The sequence below is a fragment of the Onychostruthus taczanowskii genome, unplaced genomic scaffold (genome assembly GCF_017590055.1).
Source record: "Onychostruthus taczanowskii isolate IOZ18803 unplaced genomic scaffold, ASM1759005v1 scaffold75, whole genome shotgun sequence".
NCBI classification, from domain to species: Eukaryota; Metazoa; Chordata; class Aves; order Passeriformes; family Passeridae; genus Onychostruthus; species Onychostruthus taczanowskii.
Genome location: NW_024505339.1, coordinates 2,156,787 through 2,177,258, shown reverse-complemented (window position 1 = coordinate 2,177,258; position 20,472 = coordinate 2,156,787). Strand labels below are relative to the sequence as shown.

The 20,472-nt window shown below is 43.1% G+C and overlaps 1 protein-coding gene across 5 annotated transcripts; it reads left to right on the top strand.

Annotated features, from left to right (window-relative positions):
- The first annotated feature begins 2,010 nt into the window (after positions 1–2,010).
- CRK (CRK proto-oncogene, adaptor protein) lies at positions 2,011–18,898 on the top strand. 5 transcript variants are annotated; one of them, XR_005953991.1, is made up of 4 exons: positions 2,011–2,337; positions 9,486–9,851; positions 12,745–12,910; positions 15,613–15,741. XR_005953991.1 is itself a non-coding variant. In XM_041422823.1 (4 exons), the coding sequence occupies exons 1-4, from the start codon at positions 2,094–2,096 to the stop codon at positions 15,748–15,750; spliced, it is 1,023 nt and encodes a 340-aa protein (XP_041278757.1). In that variant the 5' UTR covers positions 2,011–2,093; the 3' UTR covers positions 15,751–18,898. The 5 variants fall into 5 exon arrangements, 4 of the variants coding, with proteins under 4 accessions (XP_041278757.1, XP_041278756.1, XP_041278754.1 ...); XM_041422823.1 differs by having other exon boundaries at positions 9,486–10,021; positions 12,748–12,852; positions 15,613–18,898; XM_041422822.1 differs by lacking the exon at positions 12,745–12,910 and having other exon boundaries at positions 15,613–18,898.
- The last annotated feature ends 1,574 nt before the right edge of the window (positions 18,899–20,472 follow it).

The following is a 20,472-nucleotide window of genomic DNA, read 5'->3' as shown; positions in this document are numbered from 1 at the left end:
TCGTCCTGGGCTCTCAACAAGGACCTGCAGCTTTTCAAACCTGTGAAAAACCCATGGAAGTGTGTGTGCTATTCCTGCAGCTGGCCAGCAAACCCCACACATCACCAGGGAAACTGGGACTGCCTTCCAAAAATGGATCAGGGCTCGCTCCTAGCTCCAGTCCATCTGGAGAGAGAACAGCATCAGCAGAGGAAGGATGTTCATGTGTGAGGCTGAAATCAAGCACCTGGTCTTTTCTTATGGGTTTGATGAACCACAGGCTCCCCATCTGTGAGACAGAATATTTTCTCACTGGGATATTGTGGAGGTTACTACAACCCTGGTAACCTCACACAATGCCAGAGTCCCATCCAGGAGGCAGCTACAGGGCCCTACAAAAAAGCAGGATATTGGATGCAGGGAGGAGCACAGCACCCTCACAGTCAGGAACAGCCGTGCTCTAACATTGTTTATGCAAGTGCTGCCACAGGGAGACCACACAGTTGAAAAAGCTAACATTGTTTATGCAAGTGCTGCCACACAGTTGAAAAAGTACATTACTTTCTGGAAAAAAACTCACAGAACTGAGCAGAATTCTACACACATTGACAGATATTACTCTGGCGTTTAAGAGATCTTGGTGTACAGTCTAAAAGTGGTAAATATTGCTTTGTTCTCACAAATAGAACTCTTAATTCGTGCCTGCCCACACACACATGGCTCCTCTGTGGCACCAGTGGAACTTAAGCTCTTCCCTGTTTGCAGACCTCTGTGGTAATGCAGTCAGTGAACTGCCCTGAATAAAATGAAAGTTTTTCTTTTGCAGGGCTATTTTTAACCCAGAACAGCTCGTTGGCCCAATTCAGTGTGTGCTGCCATGAAAAGCAGCTGTGCTGGCACAGCCATGGGGTGGGAATATGTGGCTGGCAGGGAGGATGAGGACAGAGGCTGCTGGCACAGCCCTGAAGGAAAACACAGTGAGCTGCAGCCTTTAATGTACAGATGAAAATATACACAATATACTGAGCTGGAAGGGACCCACAAGGATCATCTATTCCAACACCTGGCCCTGCACAGACAGCCCAACAACCCCACCCTGAGCATCCCTGAGAGCATTGTCCAGACTCTCCTGGAGCTCTAGCAGCCTTGGGGCCGTGCCCATTCCCTGGGGAGCCTGGGCAGTGCTCAGCACCCTCTAGGGAACAACCTTTCCCTAATATCCAACCTAACCCTCCCCTGACACAGCTCCTGCTCTTCCCTCGGGTCCTGTCCCTGCTCACAGAGCACAGGTTGTGTCCCTCAGAAGGATGTTGAAGACCACAACGAGGTCTGACCTCAGTCTCCTCTTCTCCAGGCTGAACAAACCAAGTGACCCCAGTCCATTCTCATAAGCCTCCTCAGCAGCAGGGCCAGGGAAGGATTGTCCCCCTGTGCTGGGCACTGGTAAGGCCACATTCGAGCACCGTGTCCCCTCAGTTCAGGAAGGACATGGAGGGGCTGGAGGATGACCAGAGAAAGGAGCAGAGCTGGGGGAGGATCCGGAGCACCAGGAGAGGTTGAGGGAGCCAGGAGAGCTGAGCCTGGAGAAAAGGAGGAGGAACCTTCCCTCCACAACTGATGGAAAGGAGGTGGGAGCCAGGTGGGGGTCGGGCTCTGCTCCCAGGGAACGAGGGACAGGACGAGGGGAAACGGCCTCAAGATGTGTCAGGGGAGGTTAAGGCTGGACATCAGGAGGAACTTCTTCCCAGAAAAGATCATTATACGTTGGAACGGGCTGCCCAGCGGTGTGGCGGAGTCACCGCCCTTGGAGGTGTTCAAGAAACGACCGGACGCGGCACTCTGATCTGGTTAAGAAGGCGGTGTTCGCTCACGGTCGGACCGGATGATTCCAGCGGTGTTTCCCAGCCCGATCGATGCCGGGATCCACCCGCCGTTCCCGCCTCCCCCTCACAGCCCGCCCTCACACCAACCCCCCGCCCCGCCCGCGCGGGGAGATGACGTCACGCCTCCCGCGTGCGGTCACGTCCGGTAGGTGAGGTCAGGCCGGGGCCGCCATTTTGAGCGGCTCCGCGGGCGGCGGCGGCGGCCGCGGGCGGGGGAGGAGCGCGGCCCCCATGGCCGGGCAGTTCGACTCCGAGGACCGGGCGAGCTGGTACTGGGGGCGGCTGAGCCGCGCCGAGGCCGTATCGCTGCTGCAGGGGCAGCGCCACGGCACCTTCCTGGTGCGCGACTCGGGCACCATCCCCGGCGACTTCGTGCTGTCGGTGTCCGAGAGCTCCCGCGTCTCGCACTACATCGTCAACAGCCTGGGGCCGGCGGGAGCCCGGCGGGCCGGCGGCGAGGGCCCCGGGGCCCCGGGTGAGTGACCCCCAGGGCCGGCGGTGCCCGCAGCCCCGGGCAGGGCAGCCGGGGCGGCTCCGCTGGGCGCCCGGGCGGTGTTGGCAGGCGTGGAGCCTTTGTGGTGGAATTAAGCCGTGCTCCGGAGCTGGGGCCGCTGCCCGAGCAGAGCCGACCGTCCGCACCTGCCGTCCTGTGCCGCTTGAAATTCAGCGTCCTGGAGTTGGGCATCCCGCCGCTCCAGCCTCGCACTTCTTTGTTTTCCTAACCCCCTTAGCGATAATTCATAGATTTTCCGTGTTATCTCAGCCGGGAGGTGGTTCTGTGGAAGTGTCATCCCCAAAGTGTGACTTCTGACAAGGCAGTTTTGCATTGTCAGGGAGGCTGAGTTCGAGTTTCAGTGGTGGGAACTCTTCAGGATGTAAAGGCAATGGTTTCTTGAAATCAGTTCAGTTTCTTTCCCCTTGAAAGGAGAAGTTTGATATTATTCTCATCAGCTGAACATTAATAATGAAAACAGCACGTTGAAGTGTAACACTACAAGTGCAGAAGGTGCTGATTGTGCCGGAGGGAGAAGCAGAATTTTTGCTGTTTAGTCCAACTAAACCCCAGCAGTGCAGAGCCCTTGGATGTGTCAGAACGTGCAGTCCAAAGGCACTGGTGTCCCTCCTGTGGGAATTGGGGAACTTGGTGCTGGAACTGCTCGAGTTTGGATATTAATCCTTCCAAACTGATGTGGATGTGTCATTGGCATCTCTGCAAGGAGCCACTAGATTTTTTTTTTTTTATTATTATTACAGTAAACCTGTGTAATAAGAGATTTGGTGAACTTGTTTGGCAGACAGTAGACAGAGACACTCCTGCAGGTCTGTGGTGAAATAGGAGACCAGTAGTGGAAAGATGTAACAAGATTTGTTTTATTTTTCAGTCTCTGCACAGAGGGGTTGACTAAGGAGATAATCTGAGAGAAAACAAAATTAGTGCCAGTAGATTTGCACTGTTATGCAGGGGAAGTATTTCAGATTGGAAAAATAGGGAAAGTCTAAACTCATCCTGTTTATCCCAGGAACCTCCTGGAGCTGCACAGTGCACTCAGGTTACAGAACTCCACAGGTAGAAGTTAAAGGTGGCTGAATTCAGCTGGAAGTGGAATTTATTGCTGCTGTGGAGGGTCAGAATGTGCTGGGTTCCTGTTGTTCCATGTGTGTGCAGACTCAGGTTTGGTGCTGTAATTGCTGACAAGGATGGCTGTGTTGTGTAGGGCAGAGTTGGTCACCAGCATGCTTTGTTGTGAATCCAACCTAACTGGATTTTAAAGACAAAAAACACTGGGTCATGAGTGTCTGTCACCTCTGGGCAGTTGTTTTTTGGGGAGCAGCTAATCTCTGGGGCAACAGTGGCATCACTTCAGTACAGCCATCCTGATTTTTTTTTTGTGTTACATCCTAAGCTCAGTAACATTTTGTGGCATTCTGTGGGTTGGCTTTGGTTAAAATCATGAAGTGCCTTGTAATTCTCTTCTGTTTTAAAAGAGTAGCTGTGTAAGCTGGTGGCACAGTAGGCTTAATATATCTGGAAAAGTATAATTATGTTTTGGTTGGTCTCCTTTTTATTTGTCCCCTGGAGGTTCTGGGGAGGGGTGATGCATCACTCCTGCACTACAGACACTCCCACGCTGATTTCAGTAATTTTAATTAAATCATGCCTCCATGCTGATGCTGCTGTCTTCACGCTCCAACCAAAGAAGGTGCTGGGGAGGTATATATTGAATTATACTTCAAGAGTAATTAAGGTGCACTTTCAGAAAAAAATAAGTGGGAGGTTGTTCTGCAGTGGAAGGGAGGTGAAAACAGTAGAAGATTGAAGATGATTCTGTGTTTGGGTAGGGAAGCTAATGTGGTAAAAAGAGTTAAATGTTTGCAAATTCTCCTGCTTGTTTACTGTGGCCAAGCTAAAACATTAGGAAAAACAAAATCACTCTATTTTAGTATGGTACATTCTTTTTTTAGCAATTGTTTGGCAAATACACTTGTGTCTCTTGGAAATTTGAATATTCCAGGTTGGGTTCTTGGGTTGATTTGTGCTGGGCTCAGTGTCTGTGAAATTCCTGGCTGCTCTTAGGGATAGGGAAGCCTCAGCACGGAATGAATGAAATGAGGAGCTTTGGCTTCCCTAAAAGCCACAATGTCACAAAAACATGATACCTTCTTTGATTTCTGATGTATAAAGTAAACTTGCAAACTCTTGTTAAATTGACCTTTTGACTGATGCTGCAGTTTCTGACTTCTTGCAGGTGATTTTTCAACATAACAAAGAAAAAAGAATTGAACAGATTTTTTTTATGTCTTCTGGAATGTTTTAAGGATGTTAAAAAATACGATAAATCACTGAATTATGGGAAAGAAAAATAATTTGTTTCCAGTGGGAGTGGATAATTTGTGATGGAGTATCACAGTTATGGCTAAAGAAATCCCAAACAAGACAAAGTGCTCCATGCAGGCATTAGCATATTGATGGACAGCAGAGGAAATATTAAATATATCATGTGTTTGTGTTGTAACATGGGGACTTGGGGTAAAAATGTGTGATATGCACTAAAAAATGCCTGAAATACCTAAAGATAGAAATGCTCTCTCTTGAGAGTGCAGCATTATAAAGATAAAGCCTTAATGTTATTAAATTTGTCTGCCTGAAGTAAGCAAATATAACAGATAAAATGCAGAAATGAGTGTTTTCACATTTATGAGTTTTAAGAACATGATTCTGAATTGAACTTCCCGGAATCATAGAATCCTTACAGAGTGATACCCACACTCAGCCCTGGGTCAAGTGGCTTTAGGCATGTGTGAGCAGAGTGGTTCAACTCTGATGCTTGTGTTTTGGTTTTATTTTCATTTTTATATTGAGATCAAAATGTATTACTAAACTAGTTGCAGCTTTAGAAAGTGCCTATATTAGACATCTGCTCTTATCCTCTGATCTGTAAATGATGACTGCAGTGATCAGAAATGAGTCTTGAGTGAATGTTTTCCTGGTGTGCTCAGAGCTCTTCCACTCAATAGAGTTTTATGTTTTTATAGGGTGTTCATGGCATTTATTTGTTCTGCTCAGCATGAGTAGGAAGGTACTTGAGAACAAGGAAAAAAGGTGTCCCCCACCCGTGGGGGTGGGGGAAGCACAAGGGCTGGAATGTGGTGCCTTCAAGCCCAGTTCCCATATGCTCCAGGAGGAAGTGGCTTACATCACTGGGGTGTCTTACTGGTGCTCTTTGAGATAAGAACAGCTTTTGTGGCCCTAAACACACTCTGAATTGGGAAAGGGAGTCACCCTTACAGAGTAAAACTAGATGCAAAAATAAAGACCTGTATTTTGGTGAAGGAAAAGGTTTCCAAAGCTTGGGAATAATGAGAAAACTCTCTATTGACACTAACAATTGGAGTGAAGAGAGAAATGCAAACCCCCTGAGATGCCTGATAAAGGGAGAAGTTGCTCTGTGTTTTCACCACCTGCCCAATCAGCAGAATATTGGGTGGTTTATAGCCCTGATTCCCCAGGATCTGGACAATATTTAAAACATACACAAGCACTTTTTCCCAGACTGACACAAAGGCAGCACAGTGTCAGAGGGTTGTGACAGGAGGGAATGTGCATCATAAACAGAGAACCAGGTTTGAAACGTTCTCAGTTGTGGGACCACAGTGTCAGAGGGTTGTGACAGGAGGGAATGTGCATCATAAACAGAGAACTGATATGAGGCAGGTTTGAAAAGTTCTTCAGTTGTGGGAGCCTTTGGATTTTAACTCTTGCCTCACCTTTTGTGGCATCCTGAGATGGCTGGAGTTATGTTAGTGGACATGGAGTAAGGAGGAAAGAGGATACTCAGCCCTTTGTGCTTCTCATTAAAAAAGTTAATCTTGCTCAGCTGAGCAGTGCTGGTGGTGGAGGTACTCCCTGAGCAGCTCTTCCTCTTCAGCTGTGCCAGGCTGCAGAAAGAGAATTTCCAGTACTCAAGTGTCCCAATTTTCTCAGGAAGTGACTGAAGTTCCTGCAGGAACTGGACTCGCCTTTCCATGCTTGTGCTCTTCCTGGGAGCACTCAGAAGATGTGCACACTGTGCTGCTCAGACTTGTGCCTTCAAGAGGAATCTCAGGATCATAAAGGAAAACTGCTCTTATTCCCAAAAAAACCCCACTCACCTTGTTGCTGTACCTTTTTCTTGTGTTAGATCTTGCCTGAGCAGTGTCACAGTTCAAACAAGAGGCTGAAGCATTCCTCTGATCCTGAAATTTGTTAATCTTTGAATTTCATTATACCAGGGAATGACAAAACTCAGGAGCCTGTAGGGAGTGGAATAGTTTCCCACTGCATGTGAACATTGTAGCTGAAGATCCACAAGACTTAAACTGATGGAAAGTTTTCCACTTGCTTGGGAAGGTGGAGTTGTATTTTATTTCCAATCTGCATTTTACCACCTTTGACTTTGAACTATGTTGACCTTTTTATGCCTGTTTTAGCTAAATTTTAGGAGTCATCTATTTAAGTTCTCCAGACAATTATGAGATTGCTGCCTTTATATTAATTGATGATTAATTTAGATTAAGTTTATAGATTTCTTGTTCTAAATCTTCTGTAGCTGTCTTACATTTTTTAAAAGAAAAGCATCAGAAATGCACGTGGCTTTTTTGGCAGTGTGGTCTTTGGGAGGGTGACATATCTCCTTTCTGATGCTTTTCTCTCTGTCCCTTCAAGGAGTGCATTGATCTTTCTGATCCCACAGTTTGGAGGGTCTGTGTCCTCTGGCTGTTGTTCAGCTGTGCAAAACACCTCTTAGGATCTGATTTCCAGGATACAGTACAGTGATTTCTGTACATAATGTTCCAGAGGACTTTTCTTCTTAAAGTCCAACTTGGATTCAGGTACACTTGGCAGATCCCTCAGGCTGTTGTGCATTAATTCAAGAGCGTGAACCTGTTCCAAAGGAAAAAAAAAGAAAAGACACTCAAATGCCTTGTTCATCCTGGTGAAGATTGAAGATTGACCTGGCTGATGAATGTTACTGATGAACTGCTCATTTCCTGTGACCTGTGGAGATTTTTCTGTGAATCCCACATTGCTGAGACAGAGCTCAGCCCCCTGGCTGAGTCAGCTTGTAGCAGGTTTCACTGAGGTAAATTGGTGTTTCAGCCTCTCTGTTTCTGTCATGTGAAATAAGTTCCATGTCAGTGAACTTCCCTGAGACTCAAGTCTTCTTTCTCCATATGGGTTGCAAAGAACTTTGCTGCCCTGCTCTTTAAGTTCTCATGACTTTTTCTTTTTGCTCAGATGTCAAGCCTTGATCCCTAAAGATTCACAGCCAAAATAGTGCTGGAAGTTTGCACATGGTTTCTGTCACCAGGTTGGTCTGAGACCTGGTGTGTTTCCCACTTCTAACTCTAGCGGAAGTGCAGCATTCCCAGATCCTGTTTTCCACTGAGCTGTTCTGAAGTGTTGCAGGCATGCTGCCTGTCCAGCCAGAATTCCTGTCCTGTGAGCCCACAGAGCTGACAGTGCCACTGGGATGAAATTCCAGGGTTCTGGCCAAGTCTAGAGCTGTAAGTTGCATCTCAGCAACAGAAGTTGAGGGGGTTTTGCATCCTCTCAGCACTACTCTGTGGGAGAATATGATGGATTCTTAATTCTCTTCCCATGCTGGGCTCCCCTTTCTCACTGATAATTACATTAACTTCCTTTATCTCTGGTGATGCCAGTTTGAGGGGAGTTTTTTTGCAGTTTTTCAAAGCTGTTGCTTTTGGGTTTTGGCTCACTGTGTTTGTATTCATTTCTTTTGAGAGCCTTTCAGGGCTGTTAAAGCATGCAGACATGCTTTTTCCAATGACTTAGTTCTGCTCCTTCGAATTTCCTTTAACCAGCTCCACTAATGCTCCTGTTCCTTCAGGATACTTCAGAACTCATTTCTCGGGTGTTGGTCTTATTGAATCTGCCCTTTTCTCTGTTACAACCCCTTTCTGCTCTCCTGAAAGAACTTGTTGTAACATTAGCTTTCCATGCTGACAGTGCTGCTTTGCAGGGAGTTTTGGATCAGTGACAGCTTGAAAGATTCTGCTAGCTTTGTACTCCAGAGCTACGGCTTGGGACTGTTAGATATTCCCTGCAGAGAAAACAGACTTGCAAAGTAAGCATCTCTGTCTTGCTAAAAGAGTTACTCATTAAAGTATAAATCTTTTCATCTGCACTCCCTTCCCCCAGCCTTCCCCAGTTCTTCCCATAACTGATGGCATGGGGCATGGTGGAAATAGAACATCATGTGTGTGTTTTTCCTTAGCTGAGCCTGAAGAACATAAAATGGAAAAAAAAGCACAGCACACAGATTGGAAATGGATATTCTGCATTTGTAGTGATGCTTGTAATGGCTTGGATGTGAACATCATCTGTATTCCAGTGTATTTGAGGTTTGGATTTATAGCTTAGGCTCCATCTGACAAACATGGCAAAGAAGCTCCAAGACTTGAGATTAAAAGGCTGAGTTATACCTGTTATGAAAATATGTGTTGTTGCTTTGCATTGCACGGAACGGAGATAATTTTCTTTACTGGTACCTTTTATCAAAATGAAAAATTACTTTATTTGCTCATTGACATCACTTGTTTGCTGCCATGCAAATCAGTTTTCTGTAGTGTCCATGCCTTTAGACCAAGGTGTTACAACAGGTAAATAACCTTTATTGCAGTGTTGTTCTTTGGAAATAGATCTGAACAGCAGAAGAGAGTTAAAAAAAATAATTTTCTTGAAATGGTACCAAAATTTACTTCCTATATTTAGAGTATAAAACAGGAGAATTGAACAGGCTCCTGAGAAACCCTGATGTACTGAATATTTTAATCTGTTGCGTCCATGTAACATTGAAAGAAACAAAGATATTTTTATCTTAATTCGGGAAGTTTGGTGGTGCCAAAGAATTTCTATTTTCCTTCCTTGGCAAAATCTTTTTAAAACCTGTACTCGTAATCATGATAGTGCTGCCTTTGATTGAAAATGCTCAGAGAAGCTGAATACGATATCAAGGTGATCAAATTTGGTGTTGAAATACTTCTGTATAAATGTGTTTGTCTTCTCAAATGTTTGATTTGTGGTTTTAATGCTCTCCTTGACATGTTGCCTTCTCTTTTCAGGGTCGAATCCCACCAGATTTCGAATAGGTGACCAAGAGTTTGATTCTTTGCCATCTTTACTGGAATTCTACAAAATACACTATTTGGACACTACAACCTTGATAGAACCCGTTTCGCGCTCGAGGCAGAATAGCGGGGTTATCCTCAGGCAGGAGGAGGCCGAGTATGTGCGAGCCCTCTTTGACTTTAATGGCAATGATGAGGAAGACCTCCCCTTTAAGAAAGGAGACATCCTGAGAATCCGGGATAAGCCTGAAGAGCAGTGGTGGAACGCAGAAGACAGCGAAGGGAAGAGGGGAATGATACCCGTTCCTTACGTCGAGAAGTATAGACCTTCCTCTGCTTCAGTCCCCACTCTGATTGGAGGTAACCAGGATAGTTCCCACCCACAACCACTGGGTGGGCCGGAGCCAGGGCCCTATGCCCAGCCCAGCATCAACACTCCGCTCCCTAACCTTCAGAATGGCCCTATTTTTGCCCGGGTTATCCAGAAGCGAGTCCCTAATGCCTACGACAAGACAGCCTTGGCTTTGGAGGTACATAATGGGCAAAATTTAGAAGGAAGAGATCTGTTCAAGGGATTTCCCTTTCGCTCACGTGGTAGTTTTGGAGGAATGAGAAAGGGAAAAGCTTTGTAATACTGGTTTTATGTCATGATGAATAAGTTATGGATAAAATGAGTGACTCGAGTCACTTGTAAATTAGATTATTGTTGATTATTATTAGGTTACTGAACCAGTATTGTGTCTGTTGTCAACCATCACTAACATAAGTGTTTCCCCATCCATGTTTTTTTGTGGGGGGAGGGAGAGGGAGCAGCTCATAAATTGCGTGTCTGTACCTGTGTTTGCTGTTGTGTGCCTCACCACAATCTGTACAAGGTGTGCTGGGTTGTTTGTTGGTTTGTGTTGGGTATTTTTTTCTCCCCAATGTGTCAGCAGTTTTAAAGCAATCAGTGGAAACATTGGTACACTTAGAAATTACCTGGACTGAGATGATGATCACACATAGAATTTAATTGTAACATCACCTCGAGCAGATTACTTTGGGTTTAGGTTTGAGGCAGGAGTATTTTACAATTCACACCACAGTTTGTTAGGTCGGGTGTAAAGCAGTGATTGATGGAGTAGGGTTTGTAGTAAAGCACTGAGTTTTCCCCGGATTGATTCACTTCCTGACAGGACCAAGTAATTGCACAGGCCCTTCTTGATTTGTCTTTTTTCCTCTTAAAAAGGTGACTGGAATGCTCTATCTCTCCACATCTGATAGTTCCTCCCCCAAGTTGCATTTGAGGAAATTGAGACTAAGGTATTCCCTGTGGCAGACCTTTGCCTTAGGATATGTAAATTGTATCCTTTAATCTAGGCTTTCTTTGAGCTAGAGGCTCTGGAATTTCCTGATACCTAATTGACTTCCTGTTTATATAGCATTTTAAGTACTTGGGAAAAAACAGTTTCTGTGCTGAGTCAGAGCATCTCCTCTGCACTCTCAAATACTTTGTGTAATTGTGCATAGCACAAAAGGCACTCCAGGACTTCAGTGATCTGGCAGCTGTAGGTGTGTGTCTGGTGCAGAACTGGGAGATGCAGCACATGCTGCAGATGGAGAACTGATGTACAGCCTGGCAGATGTGAAATCTTTCCCATGTAGGTAGTAAATATACTCTGAGTTGCTATGCATTCTGTTATAGGGCTGAATATCTTTGGGTTGAGAAGCAGGTATAAAATTTATGTAAACTCACCAGATTTTGGGGAAATGTGAGGATTTTTACCCTTCAAACTCTCATAAAGGTTAAAATGCTGTCTCTTTCCTTCTTTTTCTCATCCTTTCCACCCAGTTACCTCCTGGAGCTTGGGAATATTCCTGAATGCAGGCTGTTATAATTCCTAGATGTTAGATTGGATTTGAGCCTCTGGATACTGTTGTGGCATATTTAGCAAAATCTTCTGGTTTTCTTTCTGAATTTGCATTCTCTTAAGCCTTAACTTCACACTTTATTCCACTAAAGAACCCCACACTGCTGCCTAGTGCAGGATTTGGGAGCATGGAGTGAAATAGGGAGAGTGAGGAAATGCTGCTAATCCAGGCCATAAGCAACTTAGAGTGAAAGGAAATGCTTTCCACGCTGGAGAGCAGCTCGTGGGTGCCAGGGCTGATCTTAGGTTAGTTCAATCCTCTTCACCAAAACTCACATGATCTGGCAAGAGTGCCGTGCTGTGCTGTAGGAAGAGCAGCTTTGTGGGTAACACCTCTCTCTTCTGAGCTGCCTTTCACCTCTAGTGTCTTTTACTAACTGGTGGGAAAGGCTGAGTAGCTGAAGTATTTGGGAGAGGCAGCTGAGGGTCAGCTCAGCTTGGCTGTGTGACCACAGGAGATTTCTGGTGTTGAGAAATGGCCTTTGTGGGCCTCTTAAAACTACTTAAATATTTGTCAGTTGACACCTTGGCCCTCTTGTTTGGGGTGCTGTATTCCTGTCTTGCTCTTCATTTAAGAAATGCAATAGCAGTCGTGGTTCTTCATTCTGTATGTAATATTGCAAACACTTAGTTTTAAAAACTGAGCCATTTATCACTGCTTCTAGTGGCCTTCAAATCTTTGCAGCTTTTATCACTTCCAATCACAATGTTACTGAGTTGCTTTCAATGTCTGTACAGGAAAAAAAGCAATATGCACTTCATTTTCTCCCAAGTTTTTCTTCATCCTGTCTATCAAAGTGCTGTTTCTTGTTGTCTCCTTTCTCCACATTCCCTTTCACTTCATGGTGTTCCTTCTCTGTTTATTTAGAGATCTCTTTCTTAGATAACTTAGTAGAGAGCATTATGTAAATCTTACCAGGCCATTTTTGCCCAGACCTCTTTATAAATACAGCAAGTGGGATTCTTTCCAAATGAAAACTCTTATCCTTAAATCTGGCAATATTCATGGGAGGGGGTGGATCCCACTGTTTCTCTTAGAAAAATAGATTCTTAACATCAAACAGTTTTTGCCCAAACTGCAAACAGAATATCTGTGCTGTTCTGTTATTTTAAGCCTGACGTGATTTTGAAGAGGAGCAGAGCAGGTGATGTTCTAATAAAGGCTGTGCTCTATTATGGAAAAAAGATTCAGCAGCAGGAGAAGTTAACATTTATTTTGCATGTAACTGGACCTATGCAAGGAGTTTTCAGTCTATTTTAAGAGAAAATAGAGGAGGAAAAGGGAAGATCTGTGTGGTGAATGACTCTGAGATCGATGGATTTATTTTTTTTCTTTGTAACAGTAGCAGAACTCTGCCACCTTGACCTCACCAAAGAGGAGTACTTGGAATAAAACCACAGCATACAGAAGTCTTCACTTGAACCTTCAGTTTTGCTTTGAAGCATATGGGGTATATTTAGTTTTAAAGCTTCTGATGAAGACTGAGACAAACCTGGCTTTCTAGCAGGGTACAGTGTTGTTCCTGAGGTGCTGTGCTTGGTGGGATGATGCACTATGGACTAATGTTGCCATAAATCAATGCTGAAAGTGAGGAGAATTCAGAGACAACATCCACTCCTAGCCTAAAGGTTTTAAAAGTTCAGCACTTGTAATAAGTAATTTTTGGAAGGGTTCTCTATATTGTCTTCAGGAGAGTGGTTGAAATATATCTTACTAGGCAGAGGTTTGAAGCAGATCTAGAAAGATCTCTCAGTTAGTCAGGATCTAATGGAGCCATTTTATCAAGGCAGCATTTGTGAAATGGTCCATGCTTGTTTAAAGTTAGTCCTGCTTTGACAGATGTAAAGATACATAGATATGTATATATAAGAATGAATGAAAAGGTTTATATATATAAATGAAAAGGGAATAAAAACTGTATCAGTGTGTCTGCTTAATGAAATTACTGGCAAAAAAAATGAATATTTGATCTCAGAGGTCTCTCCTCATTTAACAATTACTGAAAAGCAGCTTTCAAGTGTAGCTTTTTATAGTAAGGGGAAGTCATAATTGAGTGTCCCTTGGCTGCAGTGACCCTGAAACACCCCTGGAAACCAAAAACCAGCTACAGGATGCTTGGGAGCAGGGGAGTTTCACAAGCATCCCATACTGTAACTCAGAGTCATTGCTCTGTTGCACCCACCTTTTGCAGGTGAGTTTATTGTGAGGCATCCAAGATAAACCCTAATGAACACTAATTAGGGTGTGATAGAGCAGAGGCCAACAGTCTTAAGACAGCAAACCAGTGCAAGTTGTGCTTTTCCCTTCCCAGTGGGTTGGAGGTTAAACACTGTTCTGCTGAGGGCTCCTCTGTAGATTATATCCAGGTCTGAAGCAGTTTGAAGTTATCTGGGACATTGATCTGGCAATGGCTGTGATTAGGAAATCAGATTTTTCACTTCTAGTATTGTCACATTGAATCTTATCCTTGTTAAATTATAGCTGATAGATTGTTTTGGTCAGCAGAATATTTTTGTTGGTACAACCCCCCCAGTGGTTATTAGCAGTAGCAAAATGATACAAACTGCATGATTAAATTCTTAAAGAGCTGAAGCTTGCATTCAGAACTGGAGGAAGGCTTCCTTTTTGCCTGTAGCTAATACATAAGAGGATTTTCTTCAAAATATGATTCATTAAAATGTCTATACTAATGACTACAAAAGACAAAAATAAAGCTACAGCAAGAGTCCCAATGGGCCTCTCATTACCAGATAAGTAATCATGAGAGGTATGGGAAGCTTAATTAAATGTCCACGAAAGGGGTTGAATTTATGAACTGTTAAAAGATGTTCTGGCAAATTATTTCAAGTGATTAAAACCTGTAAAGTTAATGGAGATTGGTAACATCTCAAATTGTTTTCCTTGTTCTTTGTTGCCTGCCTGGAAAGTGCAAATAATGAGGTTGTGTTTTGGATGGATTTGGAACACGGTGATGAGTGTCTGTGTAAACTATAAGTATAGTCAGTGATTTTCTGGATGAAATGCAGCGAGGCCTTTGGCCACACCTTCAGAGTTTATTTACAGTATTAGTGAAAAAAAATAGAGTCTATCTATCCCAAAAGCATCCTCCATCTGGGATGTGGGAAGAAGACTAAAAACCGTTGTACGTTACTCATAAATCAGATTATTGATAAAATTCTGCAGAGGGGTAGAAATGGGTAGACAGCTTTTGAGTGGTGCATTCATTAACTTTCCAGTGAGTGCCTTTACAATGTAAATTCTGCTTTCTCGGGTTGTGTAAGTGCCACTTAATTAAAGTACCCTTAAATAGGAAACAGAGTTGGGGACTGATCAGACCTAGACTTGTGTCCTGATTTGAACTGCCTGTACTGCCTGAAGTGCCTGCTGTGCAGTTTGTCCCTCTGTCACAGGGGGATGATAGATGATGCCTTTGGAATTGGTGCTGGCAATATTAGGGTGGAGATTAGAATAGGAGATGTATTCCTGAGCAAGTGGGAGAGGGCATCTGTTATCTTTACTATTCCCATGAGTGCTGGACTTGGCAGTGCTGAGTTAATGGTTGCACTCAATGACCCTGAAGATCTTTTCCAACCTAAACAATTCTGTGATTCAGTGGGATTTATTTCTCTAAGAAATCCATGCTGGGAAAGACTGAAGTGCCATCTGGCTTTGCTTTTGGTAGTGGCTGACTGTGGATGTCCAGAGCAAGAACAGAGCAGCCTTACAGCACTTCTTAAACACTTGTTATAATCTGTGAAGAGAGAGAGAGATCCTCCACTTTCCACAGTTTGAAAAGTGGAATTCCAAACCTAAAGAGCATTTGAGCTTGTAGATTAGTGTCCACTTGGTCCAGGTGCAAGCCTTTCTTGCTGTATGAGGCTCTGGATGGAGTCTCAGCAGTGTGCAGGCCTCTGTCAGTCCAGCAAGGCACGTGTATCAGGATAGCACGTGATGGCACTTGGAAGGATTGGTTTTGGATTGCTGGCTCTTCAGTTCAGGTAGTTCTCACCTGATCTAGGTACATTTCTTTCTATACTTTCTTGGAGTGAATGGCATTGGGGGCAGGCTGGTGTCTCAGACACTGTCAGGACTAAAGCTGCTTTTTATAGATGTGTATCTGGTGCACGTGGGTGACAGCACACCAGGGAGGGGTGGCAGCTCATCCTGCCCATGTTTCTGATTTGTAACATGTGTATTTCTTACCCCACAGGTCGGTGAGCTGGTAAAGGTCACAAAGATTAACATGAGTGGTCAGTGGGAAGGAGAATGTAATGGCAGACGTGGTCACTTTCCATTCACACACGTCCGTCTGCTGGATCAACAGAATCCTGACGAGGACTTCAGCTGAGTGTGGCTCAACAGTTGCTCTTCCAGATGGGAACAATCTCAACTTGTTTTTATTGCAGATGCCATCAAGACTAAGCTCGGACCGACGCTGCAAGCGGTATTGCTTGGATAAGCATTCTGATAACCTGCAAACCCCTGGGACTCAACACCACCATTCCTTAAGCAAGGGTCATGTAATTCAGGGTACGACAGTAGCTAACTCGTGTGTCCAGTGGCAGAACTAGGCCATGATTATAGGTTGTAATGCCTGCTTATGTCCACGTGCACGGCAGCCTGGACCTTGCCAGCAGCAGCAGCTGGAGAAAGCAGTGCTGTAGATGTTCAGAGAACATTTACAGCTCTCTCCGGGCCCATTGCTTATGTTGCTTCTTCCTCAGGCGATGAAGATCAACCGTAGACAATTCAATACCTTGATAGAAATTCCACAAATTTATCCTGGAGCTCTCTCCATGTTTTTTTGCATCCTGGGTTCTCTGTCCTAGAAAGGCTCCGCAGTGCCCTGTGTGGTCAGTTAGCTGTGCACAGCACAGACTGATGCAGGGCCGTTGGGGACAGCCTCATGATTTACAGATCCTTACCATTTTCATGGTAAATGACAGATCAAATCAACCTCAGAATTCTAGAAGCTTGTGGACACTAGATTGATTTCTTCAGTACTGTTGATGCTTCAAACATAGCAGCTGATTTTAATTTAAGATTTTTATTAACACACAGTATCTCCTTTTATCCACAAATACAAGGCTTATGGAAGTGTAAAACTCCATATCAGTGCATAGCACTTTAATACATAGCTTTAAAGCAGTGTTTGATTCACTAAATATACTAAAATATTGACACTGCTTTCCAATAAAATTAAATTGTGTAGGGCTAGTTTAATTTTTCTAGAATTCTTCAATATTTTACAATACTGTTACAGTACAAATCAGTGTCAAACACGGTGAACTGACAAACCAAATATTAGTTTTATTTTAAAGACATTCTGGGGACTCTTCTGGTTTAATTCCCATCTGTAAAATATTTGATAGTGAATTCATGAGGATTTTATTTTTAATAAACTAATGGAAAATAATTGTGTGCTTCTGGATTGATTCTCAAAAGGCATAATAGAGTAAATATGGCTTCCTAGCTCATGATGAAAATCAGTGCATTGAGTAGGCAGTATTATGCACTGCTTGATGGTTGTTTTTTAGTCTGTTCTTCTAATTATCTGGTTTTCTCTAATATAAATCAGAATGGATTTAGTAAGTTTTGTAAACTGAAATTAAACACTGAAGTAACTCTCCCTTGCCTGTACCCTGGGTTGTTTTCCAAGCACAGCACTCTGGTGACCAAACTAAATTTTGTAACTTTGACTACAGTATAATCCATGCAGAAGGGTTTTTCTAAATAGTATCAAACTGAAACTGTTGGGTTTGGTTGCTTCAGAGCCCTGTGACCCCAAGGCTCATGGGCTGCACGTGCTGCAAAGGCCTTTGCTGCAAGGCACGGACCCTACAACAATACTGGTAACACTTTACCTCAGAACTCTGTAACATGCTGGAAATGATAATATTTCTGTTCTATTTAAGTACTAGTTGTTTTACTTCAAAACTAACCCATCAGCGAGTCTGAGTAATGTTCAGGTTATGGGCACTCATTAATTCTGTGGACTAACGTTAATCACACTTGTCCATCACCGGTCTCATGAGCACTACTGAGGATTATTATCAAAAACTGACAGCAGGGACAGTGGGGTAAGAATGGAAACAAGGAATTGCAGCTCTGTTCTACCTTGGATTTCTATTCTGGTTAGGGTGATGTGCCAGTGATTGTGGGAGCTCTTCTAGCTTAGTACAAAATTTACTTTGAGGGGAAAAAAAATGCGAAACTAACTCTAGGTTCTGTAACTCATCAGGTTCTTTAAGGCTGATTTGTGGTTTTCCTCTGATCTTGATAGTCACTGTAACTGTTTGGGGGGGTTTTGTTCAGTAACTGCACTCTAAATAACAGACTTAATACTGAGTTTTTCAGTTGCCCATATGCTTATATCTTTTTTCAGATATTGCAAAAGAAACATGATAAACAGTGTGTCCTTAGAGTGACACTGTTCTGAAGTATTTTTGACAACTGCAGTTAATGAAAGCCCATATATTTGTACCTTTGCAATCAGGAATTCAGATACCAAAAGATCATTTTTCTGGAAGTTTTATTATGCACACCTTGCCTTTTTAATACGAAATACATGAATTGAATTAACTAGCAAGTACCCTGCAAACTTTGTAGATGTGGTTTTGTTAAGACTGTATAAATTGTGAATATTTGTACACTTTGAAAGAGCAAAATAAGGAAACTAGAGGAGTCTTAATAGCTGCTGTTACACTAGAATCCCAAGTTCTTGTCAAGCAGTTTTTTTAGCTGACTGATACATTAATGCAACTGTTTTCCACTCTTCAGTTCTAAGCTGAAATGTGATTTTGTTTGATAGGTGATAGAAAGGAGTATGAATTTGGACAAAATAGACATTTCAACTTGTCAGGCTCTTCAAGGCAAATAGGTAGAACCTATGTCCATGAACATGTAGAGGAAATCCTTTTGTGGCCTTTGTTTATCCTTTTCTGTTTGTTCCCTCCCTTCTCCCCGATGCGTGCAAAAAAATCATTGCTCAGAATGTTGGTCACAATCTTTTGTCTCTTCCTTGGCTGTGGTTTTGGTCTCTTGTGCATAGGCAGGTGTTAGAACTAGAATAATCATTTCTAGAAATACACCATGAAAGCAGAATGCTCCATTACACTGTGTTCTTCTGGTGCATTTACACATTATATCACACTAAAAAGTACAACTGGCTGCTATGGTTTTTTAATATATATTTCATTTTGGTAAGCCCCAGCCTTTTTACTAATATATGACCTGGTTAAATCTTGTTAATCTGTTTGAATTGTATTTGTTAATAATGCAAATATTTCTAATCATCTTTAAGAGTAAAACACTTCCTTTTTGTTAATGGTTTTGGGGAAGGATTCTAACCAAACCTGTTTGAAGAAAAATATGAACATGTGCCATTGTATTATAACACTATCCACTTTCTTGACAGTTAAAGTCCTTTTTTATTTTTTTGTAGCATGTAATGTATATGTTCATAGTACGTGAAGTAAATAAAAGTATAGCCAAAACTTTGACTCAGAGTCATTCTCAATCAGTTCTTAGAGTACTTGCATTTAATAATTGAAAATAGAGGGGGTATGGCCATTTTTAATTGGCCATGTTAGTATGAAAATAATTAAATAATTCATTTTGGTAACTAAATTAACTTGTCAAGCAATAAAATTGGCTTTTTTTGAAAGAAGGTGACTTACTGTAATTAAATGAGTCAAGGGGTTGGGGGAAATGTATATTCTCATTTCAAAAAAATCTTGTGAGGAATGTTAAGATGAGATTTTGTATCTCTTGCTCTCAATTCTACCTGCACAAGTGTGTCAGGGAATAGTCTGGGGATTGTTTGGATGGGGTGTTCAGGAAGATAAAAAGCTGTTTATATATTTTTAGAAATATCAGTGAAAACAAAGTTTCACAAATGAATACCAGCACAAATCTCCTGTAGGAGTCTACAGATGGTTCCAAAGAGCTGTTTCTGTGTGTGGTGGTGTGAGAGCACTAATTCAGTGAAAGGCCAAGGTGTGCAGGTGCTGTCAAGGGCTGAAGGACAGAAAGCCAGGACCAGAATCTCATGGGGGGCAATGTTTGTAACATCAATCTGCATTCAAGTTACTTTTGCTACACTATTCCTTAAAAACTGCAAGGGGACAGTGACCCTTAGGCCCCAAGGATAAGAATCTTGATGTGTCTCCACACAGTAAAGATTATTCTGTCAGCTCCAGATGGAAAAAAACTTTTAATTTTTCATAGATGGAAGCCCCCAGCTTTGCCCCAGTGCTCACCCACTGCAGAGCTGCAATGCCCTTTTAGTGAGATTAGCTGAGAGAATTTCAGAGCTGCCTGCAGCCAAAAGGAAGAGGCTGTGCCTGCCCTTCCCCAGGGCCCTGCCAGCCATCCCCTCCTGCTTCACCTTGCCCTGGTGTTTGCAGAGCTCCCTGAGCTGATGGAGCACAGGGCTCATGCAGAAAACTGCTTTTCCTGTTCCATTCCCTCTCCTTTCAGCTGTGGGGTTTGGCTGCAGCAGTGGCTGAATGAATTAATGTGAAAGTTCAGGGGGCAAAGGGCAAGCAAGGATTGCATCAGCAAATTGTTCTGTAGTTCCTTGGATTAGGCTGTTTATTCCTCATGCTTTGCCAAATCCCTGACCAATTTCCAAATATCTGAATGCCATCTGTAACGAGTGCATTCAAAAGAATGTAAAGTATTTAGACAATATGCTATTATTTAGCAAGGGCATTAAGAATGCACCTCACTTCTGGCAATTAAATCTGGCTGAAGTGTCCTGATTTACTGATATTACCCTGCAACCTGAGTGCCTGCTGAACGTGAGGATCACAGAAAAAATCCTAAATTGATCCAAATCTAATTTATTGTGCGCAGCTCCCCAAGTCTCTGCTGAAAAATAGACTTTTATGGTCAAGAGAGTGCAGAAGTGATTTGTAAGTCTTAAAAATGTACACAGAAATGGTGACTGTGCACTACTGGGACCTTTTGAGTGCCTAACTCTGTATCATGTATTTACCAGCAATTCAGAAGTAAAGGTTTACAATGATTCCCAATTTCAGCAAAATCAGCATTTTCTAATTTACTT

Coding starts and splice junctions, on each gene's coding strand:
- CRK (XM_041422823.1), top strand. CDS start 2,094: ATGGCCGGGCAGTTCGACTCCGAGGACCGGGCGAGCTGGTACTGGGGG. Junction 2,338..9,485: donor CGAGGGCCCCGGGGCCCCGG/GTGAGTGACCCC, acceptor TTCTCTTTTCAG/GGTCGAATCCCACCAGATTT. Junction 10,022..12,747: donor AGACAGCCTTGGCTTTGGAG/GTACATAATGGG, acceptor TTGTAACAGTAG/CAGAACTCTGCCACCTTGAC.